Source organism: Amblyomma maculatum, chromosome 1, assembly GCF_055883805.1.
Source record: "Amblyomma maculatum isolate TAMU_Amacu chromosome 1, ASM5588380v1, whole genome shotgun sequence".
NCBI classification, from domain to species: domain Eukaryota; kingdom Metazoa; phylum Arthropoda; class Arachnida; order Ixodida; family Ixodidae; genus Amblyomma; species Amblyomma maculatum.
In genome coordinates, this window is record NC_139344.1 from 16069783 (window position 1) to 16082010 (window position 12228).

At 51.2% G+C, this 12228-nt stretch overlaps 1 protein-coding gene across 1 annotated transcript in view; it reads left to right on the plus strand.

Annotated features, from left to right (window-relative positions):
- The first annotated feature begins 529 nt into the window (after nt 1–529).
- Nucleotides 530–12228, plus strand: part of ush (Zinc finger protein ush) — a 339434-nt gene continuing 327735 nt past the window's right edge. The window contains exon 1 of the mRNA XM_084587790.1: nt 530–1256. Within this exon, the coding sequence (XP_084443916.1) occupies nt 1217–1256 (40 nt within the window). The 5' untranslated portion in view covers nt 530–1216. The remainder of the gene's footprint in view (nt 1257–12228) is intronic.

Below are 12228 nucleotides of genomic sequence, written 5' to 3' on the forward strand. Positions count from 1 at the left end.
ATCGTAACTCATTTTTCGTACATATGATTGATTCTAGAGTAATGGAACAGGTTCTGGCCCTCACATGCGCCGAGAGCGAACACTGAAGATGCCCTTCTGCCACATTCAAGCGCGAGGGCTGTCGGCGCACCAGCGTGGCGTGTCGAAGGCTGGACGGGCCCGCCGCCTCAAGGCTCGAGGTGTCCCACTTGTACAACTGCGACCACCGCCGGCCGAAGGCGTTCTCGGTGCGCGCGCTGCCGCTCATTTTCCTCGGAGGCTGCCCTTTAGCTTTCGGTTTTCGCTCATTTCCGGTTTTTCCCACCAAACGAAGGGCGCGAGCGCGCTCTCGCGCGCTAGCGTTGACGCTCCTATTTGCGCGCGCGTTCGAGCCAGTTTGGCGCGCTCGGCGTCGGCTATTGTTGCGCGTGACGCGTGCGCAGAGGCACCGAACGAGGAGCGCGCTGTCGAACCCGCCCCCCGCATCCCCTCCTCCGCTGCTCTCCTCCCCTTGTCTCCGTCCTCCTTGCTGCGGCTGTCGCGTACATCGCAGGTCACCGGCGGCAGTCGGGCGTTTGGCGCCGGACGTGCGGAGTGCGCCGTGTCCCGGACAGCTCGCACCTTTGGCCGTGTGCGCGAGCCGGCAGCCGCCTGCTTTCCTGGGACGTGCGAAGTCTCGCAACGCTAGTGCGCGCTCCAGCGCCGCCGCGCGCGCCGGGCTCCCTGGAGCGCGTGGTGCCGCCTACACGTGACAGTTTCGCCGCAGCCAGTGGCGCTCTCAGCTGTCGCGCGCGCAAATACGGTCTAGACTTCCTGGCCGACATGTGACCGTTCCTCCGAGGACACTGAGCAGCGGGGCCCGAGCGCCGGAAAGACCATGGGTTGTCTTTCCAGGGGCCTATCATCACGCCAGCTGCGACGCTGCGAGTACGCTTGACCGCTGGACCGCCGCCACGTGCCCGCCCTTCAGTTCGGCAGTCCTTACCTTCGTGGTGTGCTTTCTCGACTGGCATCTGCCTCCGCGTGTGCTGGTGACCAGTGTTTACGTGTGACATGTGCTTAGCCAGGCGAATGCGCGCTACGTGTCGTGTCGGGTGACGCGTGTGCATTCTGTGACAGACGGGTGCCGTCTGACGATGTTAGACGAAGACGACGAAGCTGTCTGCTCTTTTGTCTGGTGCGTTTCTTCGGTCCGCTGACGAGTCAGCGTTTCTGAACGCCCGCCCGCACAGCTTCAATGTCACGGCGGAAGCAATCCAACCCCAAGCCACTGAAAAGTGAGTGCCGCACGCCGCCAAGTTTAACCCTGCATCGACTCGTAGACTGTTCTTTTTTTTTTTTTTTTTTTGTATCGTGTTCTCAGCACCGTTGTTGTGTTTGCATACGCACGATTTCGTCTTATTCCGCTAACAGAGCGATGTTGTGGAGCGTGACAAGACAAATCGCCCGTGGTCAGCTGGTGATGCGTGTCAGCTCTAGAGGTAGTGCAGCTCGGTGCATGAAAGACCGCAGTACCGTTTGTCTTGAAAACCGATGGTCATGCACGTCGCGCGAAACCCGTCGGGGAAGGAACACCGACCCGTGCCAGTCGCTGTTCTTTCCTTCGATTGGCGATCTCATTGCTGTGTCGGCTGCTCAGCCACGCGCAGGATCGTGGCCTGCGCGTGGTTCGTCAGCCATTGGCGCCCCTTTGCGAGCATGAATGGGCGAAAAGTGCGGTCACGGTACCGATGACGCAAGGGAAGCATTATCCCACATACTTCGACGTTGTGTTTCGCGTTTCGTCGTCAACCCGCATGGCCTTGAGTGCTTGCATACCGTGAAGTTTTCTCCGTATTGATGAAGCTTCATCACAGTGCATACGTGCTGCTTTACCCGCATGTTTCACTTCCTTTCCTGTGGTGGCAGCTGCATTTGATACGAACCTTGTCCGCTTTCTAGTGACCGCCTTCGCGGATGGCATATAAAACCTGGGCAGGTAGTTGATCTGCTTACTTTCGGGCGGTGCTGCGAGCCATTGTTTCTGCAGCTGTTTACTATTGTTAATTTGCCATGCATTTAAAAAACCATTCTAATTTTTCCTTTGAACTTTAAAAACCGGAGATTGGTCTGCAGGGAACGCAGTGGACGTATTGCTTTATCTCGCGCTTCGACAACGGTGGACATTTCTAGGTGTTACCTATATATGGAACGTTGCAGCGTGTGACGATGAAGTCCGCTCATATATATATTCGGTGAGGGGAGGGTTTGAGGTCGCACGATATCTTTGCAAAATACACTTGGCCTCTGCGGCAGCGCGGACTGTGACCGCGTACCGATATGTATCTCTTCTCATCTTCGCGAAGTGTCGAAAAAGGAGCACCATAAACGATCTGGCAGGAAAAGACGGCAGCATCTACCAGAAGGCACAGTGCGCGTACCGCACGAGCCCGGGCGAGTTTGATGCATATTCTCGAGAGCCGTCCGTGCGAAGAGGCGACGCAGTCAGGGCTACGTGTACAGCCATAGCCTCCCTTATAGGAAACTATGGTACATCGCACATAAGCTTTACCGCGCGCGTTTACGTTTCGTTCGCTGAAGTTGTATAGGATAGGCCGTAAGCCCCCTCTCGCTTTGCTTTCCCTGGACTGAACGCGGCGCATTCTGTAGGTGTTAGTGCAGGCGGAGGTCAGCCGCCCTACTTGTTCTTGGTGCCCGCTTGTTTATGCGCTGTTCTGCACCGACCGATGCATGCGCCGTTGCATACGTTGGCACTCCGCTCGTCTCGGCCGAACAGCGCCTGAGCGAACGGGTTGGCACCCGAAGCGATTGGCACTGCTTCCGCTTGGCGCGACAATCCGCCTCACACTCGTCGTGCAAGGCGAAATCGTTCGATCCTGCGCGGACGATTAATTTTCGCTTTTTCTTTTATCTTGATTCGTTTCTTAGCGTGGCGATAATAACGACCGTGCTGCTTTCTCATTCGCATATGAACCGTGCCATTCCACGATGCATTCTCCAAGGGGAAGCTCCACGGTGGTGCCAACAGTCCGCTGCTTTTGCTCGGTAGCCCGGAGGACGATGCGAGGCCTCTGCAACAGGCCGCGTCGGTTGTTCAAAAATAATTTCTAAATCGCCACCTGGAGCTTCACCTGTCCTTTCAAAATTTTACGCGAAGTTGTTCGGTCGAAAATGCTTCACCGTCAACCGGAAATGAAAGAAGCACGTTGGGGAAAAAAATGCGCATCTGGTTTCGGATTGAAATTGTGACGCAACCGTTCCTTGCACAGTTCAGGGCGATGCCATTTCGCTTTTCATTTGGCATCCACCTGCTGGTCACGTTCGAGGCTGCGATAGGGAATCGAAGCGACGACACGTGTATATCGTTCATTGCGAGTTTAAGCGTCCACCGAGATGTGAGCCAGATGTTACGTCTTCCCGTTTCCCCAAACCAAGGAAAGCCGTTTAACACTTTGCCCAAACCGTGTGCCGGTCTCTCTATGCCAAAAAATTCGTGGGCGAGTACTAGTACAAATCCGGTGCTCCGAAAGACGTTGAAATGTTTATTGGCCACGTTTTTTTGTTTTTCCCCTACACTGCGCACTATTGGAAATTTGCGGCGTCAGGTGCCAGTTGAACGAGAGTGTGTAGGTTATCCCCATGCGTTAACTAAACTGGCTGACTTTCGTTTCGGGATGCACTCGTGTAGAAAGCCTTGCTGAAGCTGAGGAACCCTGCCACTTGATTGATTTGTACCGAATCAACCTTTCATTGCGGGGCCTAATCATGTCGGTTGGCCTTTCCCTGTCGTTATACTGGTCTGCCTTCTTCTGTGAGTCCCGAAGTAACGTTAGTACGTGATCCTATAGGGGGTTTGTTTGCACGTCCTCCGCTGATGGTCGCACTGCACGACGGTGCGAGTCACGTCTGCTCGCGTTGCGCCGTCGGTAGACCTAACTGCACAACTTGCAGTGCTGCTTTCATGATTCATTCTCTCCGTTCTCGGAAGGCCTTTCTCAAAACTTCCCCTACCATTGTCCGAGCTGCCCAAGCGAGTTTTAAAGCTTCGCCAGAGTCTCCGGTTTTCCCGTCGGTGTGACAAAATCCCGATTGAGCAAGCGAAGCTCTCGTACATAGAAGTGACCCAACCAGACACCTTTTTGTTTTTGTTCGGAGCGGAGTTAACGCCGCGATGAAGAGAGGAGAGGGGGAAAACGACAAGAAAGGGCGTCATGATAATTCTAATGGGTGCCTCACTCTGGAACATTTATGGCGTCCGCTGTCCACCCTGCATAACGCCCTGTGCACATGGCACTGTTGGAGTGCTTAGCAAGGGGCATGCGGGTTGCTTCGGGAAGAACCATTTGTGATGATACGCTGAATGACCTGCCTATACGTGAACGAAGGCAGGAGAACTAGAAGTTCGTATGACGCGCAACCGTACGTATGCGTAATAAGGCCGGATACTGATATACCCACTCGCTGTACAGCATTTCACACGGGCTATGGGTCCGATAAATTGGGTGCAATTAATGCGAAACAAGCTTACGACAAACGCTTTTGCGCGTGAGAAAGGCCATCATGTCCAATTTGTTGTTCCAGTTACTACCGTAATTCTGCGTTCGTTCATCATTTCTGTGCAAAAAACGGACAAGGAAACGGTCGTGAATATAATATTCGGTAATTAGAATGTCGCATAATGACCAATAGCAAAAAATGCTTTTTGTTTTGTTTTTTTTTTTCCTTTTTTTTGTAACATGACTTCGGTATTTTTTTGTTCGTCGAACTATATAGGGACTTGGAGCAGACTGCTTATGATACATTGACGGCGCATATAGTACATGCTATATCGCTCGTTAAAGCTTTATAGGAAGTGAGAACTTGGAAGGAGCGTACGTCATTCTTCTGTAAATGACAGTGGACGTAAGCGATTTGTAATGGAGGTGAGCAAAATGAGAAAAAAAAAAAAAATACTGAAAAGTGGGCAACAGAGCTGACTGCGTGAAACAAAGCATATATAATATGTCTGTATTCCTCGGCTCCTTGCACAGTCGTGTTGCAAGCGCTATTGCTTTTTATCTTCATCACTCTTCGTTGAAGAGCGCAGCAGCAAATTCAAAGTGAATCATCTTTTTGCTTGGTTCATAGCAAGCGAAGAAGGAAAAAGAGAACGTGAGCAGCGGGTGCTAGCTTCGTGGTAATTTTTGGGGTGTAACGTAACGCCGATTGCGGATCTGCTTTCGGGTCTCGGACGACGTGGTTATGCTAAACGTGTGACTTATGCATCCATACAATGCACGCTACCGCTTGGTATACACGCCGCTCGACATCTAAACGCCGGGGTTTTATAAAAGGAGGCTTAAGCGGTGTTGTTGCCGGTTCTCGCGTCATAGGAAACTGATAAAGCGAAGTATACTTGCTGCAGTGCTACCGGATTTGTCATAAGACTGCACACAGGCCTGGTTCATGTATTTTTTTAATAGATACAAACTAACGCATGTGGGCGCATACAGTGGCTGGGGTCATTTTGCTTGTCCGTCTGTCTGTCACTCAGCACATACCAGCACCTAGATGTGCTCACACTGTGAGATGTCAATTGTAGCTAAAGGACTATTGGCCGGAAAATTATGTAATGATTAATGAGGAAATATTAATTACTTAAATCCTAATTTCTCATTAAGTAATTGAGGTTTAATTAGCAGTTCGTTACAACTCATCCACACCATAAGATAACTGGATGACGGCAACAGCAAAGCAATTTAATTCAAAACAAACTAGACGCGTATCCCGCAAGCAATTGTGAGAAAAAGAATTCTCACGCATACATTGAGAGTTTCTTCGGAATTTCTGCGCATTTTTTTTTTTTTTTTTTTTTTACACAAATATAAGAAAAAGAGATCGATGCATGGCAGTGGTGCCATCTACTAATGGCCGCGGGGGCGAAATTACCTGTCGACAATCACAGATCGAGAATTTCAGCGCTAACTGGTCACTCTTGAATAAGGAGGTAAGGGCCCGCCTGTCATTTCAGTTTGCAAACGTCATGAACCCTCGCGACTTCACTTTCGCCGGAATACGACGCTCTAGCTCGACGTCAGACTACAGCTAGGGTTGCATACACCGAACGAGAGCTGACATATTTGTAGGACGCAAGGCACAACAGTAGATTTACTACACCACGCTACACGTAATAGAATGTGCGGGGCAAAGTAAAAAAACAAAAACAAACAGCGAAATAAAGAGACACGATGGCGTTCCTTTCTCGCTTTCTCGTTTAATTATTGCGTGAAATATTTCTACTGCACATCAATACGCGTCGCGGGCCTTAGAGGGAAGAGCGAAGTTTGCTGGTCTGCAGCCAAATTTAGCACAGCTAGCAAAAAGGAAGAAGAAGAAAAGAAAAGTTGAGTGTCGTTAGACGGTCGGATGTTTTGGTCCACATACGGAGGAACTACCTGCGTATTCTCGGCCTATAGTATGTCCTGACATTGCAATTGGCGCAAACACACGGCTCTGATGTGCCTGCAGGAGGAGGTTGGCGAAGAACCAACTTGAGATGCACGTCTCCGCGTGGATTTTATTCCTCCTTACATCGCTGTTGCACTGGGCGCGGTTAGGAGAGAGCGCATGTTCGCCTATAGCGAAGCACACGCGTGGGTGCGAATCCTGTGCTGTATACACGACTGTGCGTCCATTGCCAGTGCTGCGATCCGCAGGCAAAGCTGAACGACACGTAGGGGTCACGTTTCCGACTTCCTCGTGCATCGGCAAAGATTGTCGACAGGATCACAGTGCTACATACAGGTTAGCCTACTTTGACGTTGATCTAATCTTAACCTGTCGCCCTGGAGATTCCCGACTGCCCCTCTTGCCCGGCACTGGAGAGTAGGTTTAGATACATCGCTACCGAGCAAAAAGGTCTCCCCCCTCACGCCCCCCGAAAGAAAGAAAAGTGGAGATAGCTTGAATCGGTTAGGATCAGATATTTATTCCGCCACCTCTATATAACTTGTCCGAACCTGGTTTTCCTAAAACGTGTAATGTGGCGAGGTTCAGTGTGCAGCCTTATCGGCGGGTAGTTATGGAAGCCGTTCCTGAAGAGCGCGGATGGGGTTAGAGAGAACCAGCTTGCCTGCGAAGTTGCCTTTTCCCGGCACGTGACCGCGCGAGTGATGTGACCGATTTTCATGGCGCACGTGTAAGGCCTAGCATAAGTCACTGTCCTCGTCTTCGCGATTACGAATGCGAGCGTCCTCCCGTCTCCCTGGGCAAGATTTCGTAGCCAGCTCGGAAATACCGGTTGCGGAACCCAATGTTGTGAGGTGAAACAGAATTCTGAAGCTACGCAGCTTCGGGGGTTTTCTGGCCAACTCGTGACGCTGCACAGCTTCCTCGTGGCATCGAGATAAGCGCAAGAAACGCTACACAGGTCGTCAGCATGGGGAACGCGCAGCTGCAATTAGATTTGGGCCACTTTGTTTCTCTTCTCGGCGCTCAGATTTTCTGGTGATTTAATTAGTCTACATCAGTGGCGACTGTGCTATGCCACAGCCTCTATATGCAAGAGCGTTACGCAGGTCGGGTTGATCTCATGGATTGTACGGGAAAAGGCATGCGTACAGCGTTATATATGATAGACATTGAGATCTTTATATATTTTCAGTCTTAGATAACCGGTTGTTACCCATAGGACGTTGCACTGGTTTGGGGGCGTGCCTAGAGGAGACGGGAGAACAAAGAGCAACTGAGCGCATAGTGAGAAAGAAAAGAAAAAGAAAAAAACGCGATAAGCGCGGGCGAGCCTATGGCGTATACGTTTCGAAACGCTGCCGGCAAAGCGCGCAAGAATGCCGTCTCGCGGCTGGTTACCAAGTCGTAGAAATATGTTTCCGGCAAAATTCAGCGCACTCCATTTTCTCAAGATATGGGGGTAAGCGAGAACTGGCTGTTATTGCCTCCTTCTGCGGAGACCGTGAATCTATTGCATTATTTTTTTTTTTCTTTTTTTCGGGGGGAGAGATCCAGGGCGGCCGGCCGCCTGTCCGACAGCGGGCTACGGGAGAGAGACACTTACTGGTCGACTTGGAAGTGGGTCGAGGCTCGAGCGCCCGTCTGCCGCGGTTGTCTTCAACTTCGTTCGTAAGCGGTGAAGAGCTCGCGTACGACGTGTGCGCTCACACGCCGACAAGGATATGCTTCTCTTATTTTGCTTCTTCTGAGACTGTACGAAACGTCGGCGCTCGGAAGTCCCATTTTCAGCGCCGCACTCCGTACACGCGAGTCCTTCACCTCTCGGAAGATGTAAAGAGCGCGAACTGCTGGCTACGCGCTCTACGTCATCCAAGTTTCGCGCGCATACAGCGTCATCCGACTGCTCGAACTAGTTGTGACGTTTGTCAAATATTTAGGGGAATCCCCCAAGGTGGAGTAGATTTCTTGGGGGATTCCCGAGTCCCCTAAATATTTGACAAACTCTATTCCCACTTCGAGTTATAGATCAATTCGCTCTCGCCCTACCATGCGATCGGCTAGCCGTACTGGTTAGCTCAGTCGGTACAGCTACTGCCCCGGAAAGGCGGTGTTGCCAGGTTCGATCCCCGGATCAGGACGAATTTTCTTTTTTTAACTACGAAATTTCTGAGAAAGCTGTAAAGCTTTTCTTTGTAGCCGTATGGCTGCGCTTGGTTGGATGACAATGAGTAATTGCTCCCTTATTAGTAGCGACGTGCGCGCGGCTATGTATATATACCGATGTAACTATGTTGCAAACTTTTGTAGTGGCCGCTCGCGCGCAGGCATTTGTGGACAGTGTTCGGAAACTTGCGCGCGAACGACGCAAACTCGTTGACCCATTTGTATTTTGTAAATAATGTACAAAGCTCCCTCTGCCCTTCTATTGCTCCCCTCTGTATTTCCTCTCGCTATCCTCTCCCTATCCTCTTTTCTTTCCCGCAGGCCGCCGCTCAGGTGTTTCAGATTTTCAGACAGCAGTTGCCGCGGCCTGCAACACTCTTTTCCTTCTTTTTGATTATTTAATAATGCACTACTACCACCACCTTAGCGAGGGCGACGACGGAGACGCTTGCGCAGTGTGTACAACGCAAGTATGGAGGAACGTGACGAGAATGCAGCTGCCTCGATACGCAGCTGACAGGTTGAACGACTGCGTCTCGCTGCCGCGTTCATTCGTTAGACGTACGATGAGAGGAAGCAAGTGGGCGGTCTCGTGAAACAAGGCACGCTCCCCGATTGTCATCGACACGTCGCTCATCTTTTCGTCTCTCGGTCGACGCTCCCTGGACTTCTATTTCGATGAAGCTTGGTTACTATTGGCCGACAGATCACGAAGCACTCTCGTGGCAGAAAATAAACGGATGGGCCAACAAACATACTATTTGAAGGACACGCTGCTTAGCACTGAAATGAATAGCAGCAGCTTCAGTAGACGGTGACTTGCCGCTCGCTCAGCGGAGCCAAGGAAATCGTGGTTCATGCCTTGCATTGACATGAGAGAGAGAGAGAGAGAGAGAGAGAGAGAGAGAGAGAGAGAGAGAGAGGGGGGGGGGGGGGGGGGGAGAAGAGACGTAGAGGTGTTAACGATACGGTTGGATACAGTGCACGGTAGTAATACGGGGAGCTGGTGTGCGGAAGGTGGGGAAGAGCGAGAGGAAAGGGCCACACGTGAAGCGCCGGACGCGCAGGAATGCAGCTTCTCAGTCTGGGGGACTCGCGGGAAGCGAAGAAACATATAGGGAACCCAAGCTCAAGTTTCGCCGCGCGATGGCAGCGCCGTGTTCCTGGCATGGTGGCGAAATGTGAAACGATGGGACGTCGCCGGAGCAGACGCTCCGCTAGCTTCCTGTGCGCGTGCGGCGATTGAGTTGCGCCTGGCGGTTATTTGGCGATACAAAAACGCTTCCGCTGATGCGAAACGGAGGTACTAAGTAGCATTGTGTTATTGGCAGCCACAATAGTAGGCGAAGCGCCAAAAGACGAGGCTCATGTGTGAAACTTTGCAGATTCCTTTGGAAGCGTTTCCACAAAACCTGTTTTCCAACCGCGTGACAGCGTTCTAAGAAGTGTTGCGTTCTTTGTGGAAACGAAAAGAGCTAATTTCCTCCTCCATAAACTCAGAAATGTCGACAGTTGGTAAAGACGGCTTGGAGAGGCATCGAAAGAGTACAGTGGTTTAACACCATGCATACAAAGCGAAGGGGGTGAAGGAATATCCAGCTCTTCGCTACCCGCGTGTCTTGCTTTCTTCTGTGCTCTCTCCCTGCTTTGCGAGTGCTCTGAAAGCAACCAAATCAACAGATATCCAGCGTGCGACGTCCACGATCGAGAATGTTGTGTGAATGTACCCTAAGACCAAGACAATATCTAGGAACGAGACCTTTTTTTTTTTTTCTTGGAAAGGGGGGAGGGGGGGGGGGGACATGCCTTGCTGAGCTGAAACTCTTTTACAGATTTCCGCAAATTAGCCAATAAATGAACCAACATTATTATTATTCATAACGAAAATATGTCGGAAGTGCAATACAAAAGCGATCCTAGTTATGGCTCGATTGACAATACTCGCGCGGAGCACCCTATTCGCGTCACAGGTTTCGTTAATGCAAACCAAATAGAAATGAAGCACAACCATTTAATAAGAACCGAAATAAAACACTATGTAGTACAAGCTTGGATCTCACCTGCCTTCCGAGCCAGCGAGCTGGTTATGTCGCGTGCAGCACACATGTGCTTTTGAGACTGCTAGCGTTCGTGCCTTTGAAGAAACACCTCCTTCGGACTATAACTCATTCTTCTACTGCAAGATTTGCGTTAGCAACGTCGTTATAATAAAAACAAAACCGTATACAGATCTAATGCTACAGGCCAAAACGATGATCAACGAGCGAGCCTCTTTATTTCAGAGTACTGATAATACGTTTGCAGTTTTTAAACATTTTATATACAATAATATAATTACATAGCAGACTTACGTCGAAATACACTTCCTACGTTTTCGCTAACGTGGGAAACGCATTCACAATCAGTATTTACTCATTGCCGTCTGTCGTCTGCTGGGCAGTACAAACGTGAATAAAAGTTTTCTCGCCTATAATTACGCTTCCTCCATGAAAATACGCGGCAGGTTGTCCAATAATCAAGACGGAATGCAGGCGGCATGTCGCGATGCGCCTGCGGGGGCGCGTCAGGGCACGTGCTCGTGCGAGAGAAAGCGCGCGGCGCACGCCGCAAAGGCAGCGAGCCAAGCCGGCGGCGCCCCACTGTGTATTTTTCTGCCACAGATGGCGCTGCCCATCAGGAGCCGCAGCGCCGCCCAGCGATGCTTTGGGAGCCTATTATTGTCGCTGGAGATGTGTATGGCAGCAAAAAAAGAATTACAGTTGAACACCGCAGCCCATGAGTTTAATAGTGGGAGGAGAGCTTGAATGCAATGTAAGTGTACATTTTGTTCGTTTCAATTCCTACTCACTGTCGTAGAGGAAATTAAAATGGTGCTTCCGCGAAGAGCGTTGCGATGTCCGTGAAAAGCGTCATGCAGGCCTGTTTTCCTTTTGTCGCCCTAGAATGAGATCGTGCAACGTAAGGTGATAGAATAAGCTCACTCGAGCCTGCCTTCTGGTTCATAGCGTGGCCGCTTCTCATTCACCTGCTTGCAGTGGGTGCTGTGGGAAAGCGAGCGCCAACAGTGGGCGGACGAAAGCTGCCAGCGCGCAGGACGGTACAGTCGTCACCGCGGGAATCGCGTTCTCGAGCCAGTTTGTCTAATCCTTCGAGATGGTTATTTCGTTAGAAGATTACCCGTTCGCGTTATTCGCACTCCCGGGCGGCGGCGTCAGACTGGACTAGTCCGAGGTCGTGACGACAAGGCGTTCCGCTACAGTTTGGCAGTTTAATCTGCGGCGGCGAGATGATCCGCGTTTCGCGAAATGAACCCCAGCGGTCCGGAAAGACGCGCCCTCTACTTTGGCGTTCGTTACCGCGCGGCGTCTTTAATATGCGCCCCGCGACCGCAGAGGCCGCCTGCTGCTCCCGGCGCCGCATAGGCGAGGCATGGAGATGGCTCATTTTTCAGGGCGTCCCGAGACAGCCATTTGCTTGGCCGATATGACGTGTCTAGACCGGACTCCCCGCGAGTAAGATGCGCGCGTAAAGAAAAAAAGGGGCCTCCGCTTCGGAAACCTTGACGCGTCTTTTGCCCTTCGCCTATCACTGATGGACGTGTTTTGCAGGGCTGGCCGGAGATACCTTCCTGGGAGC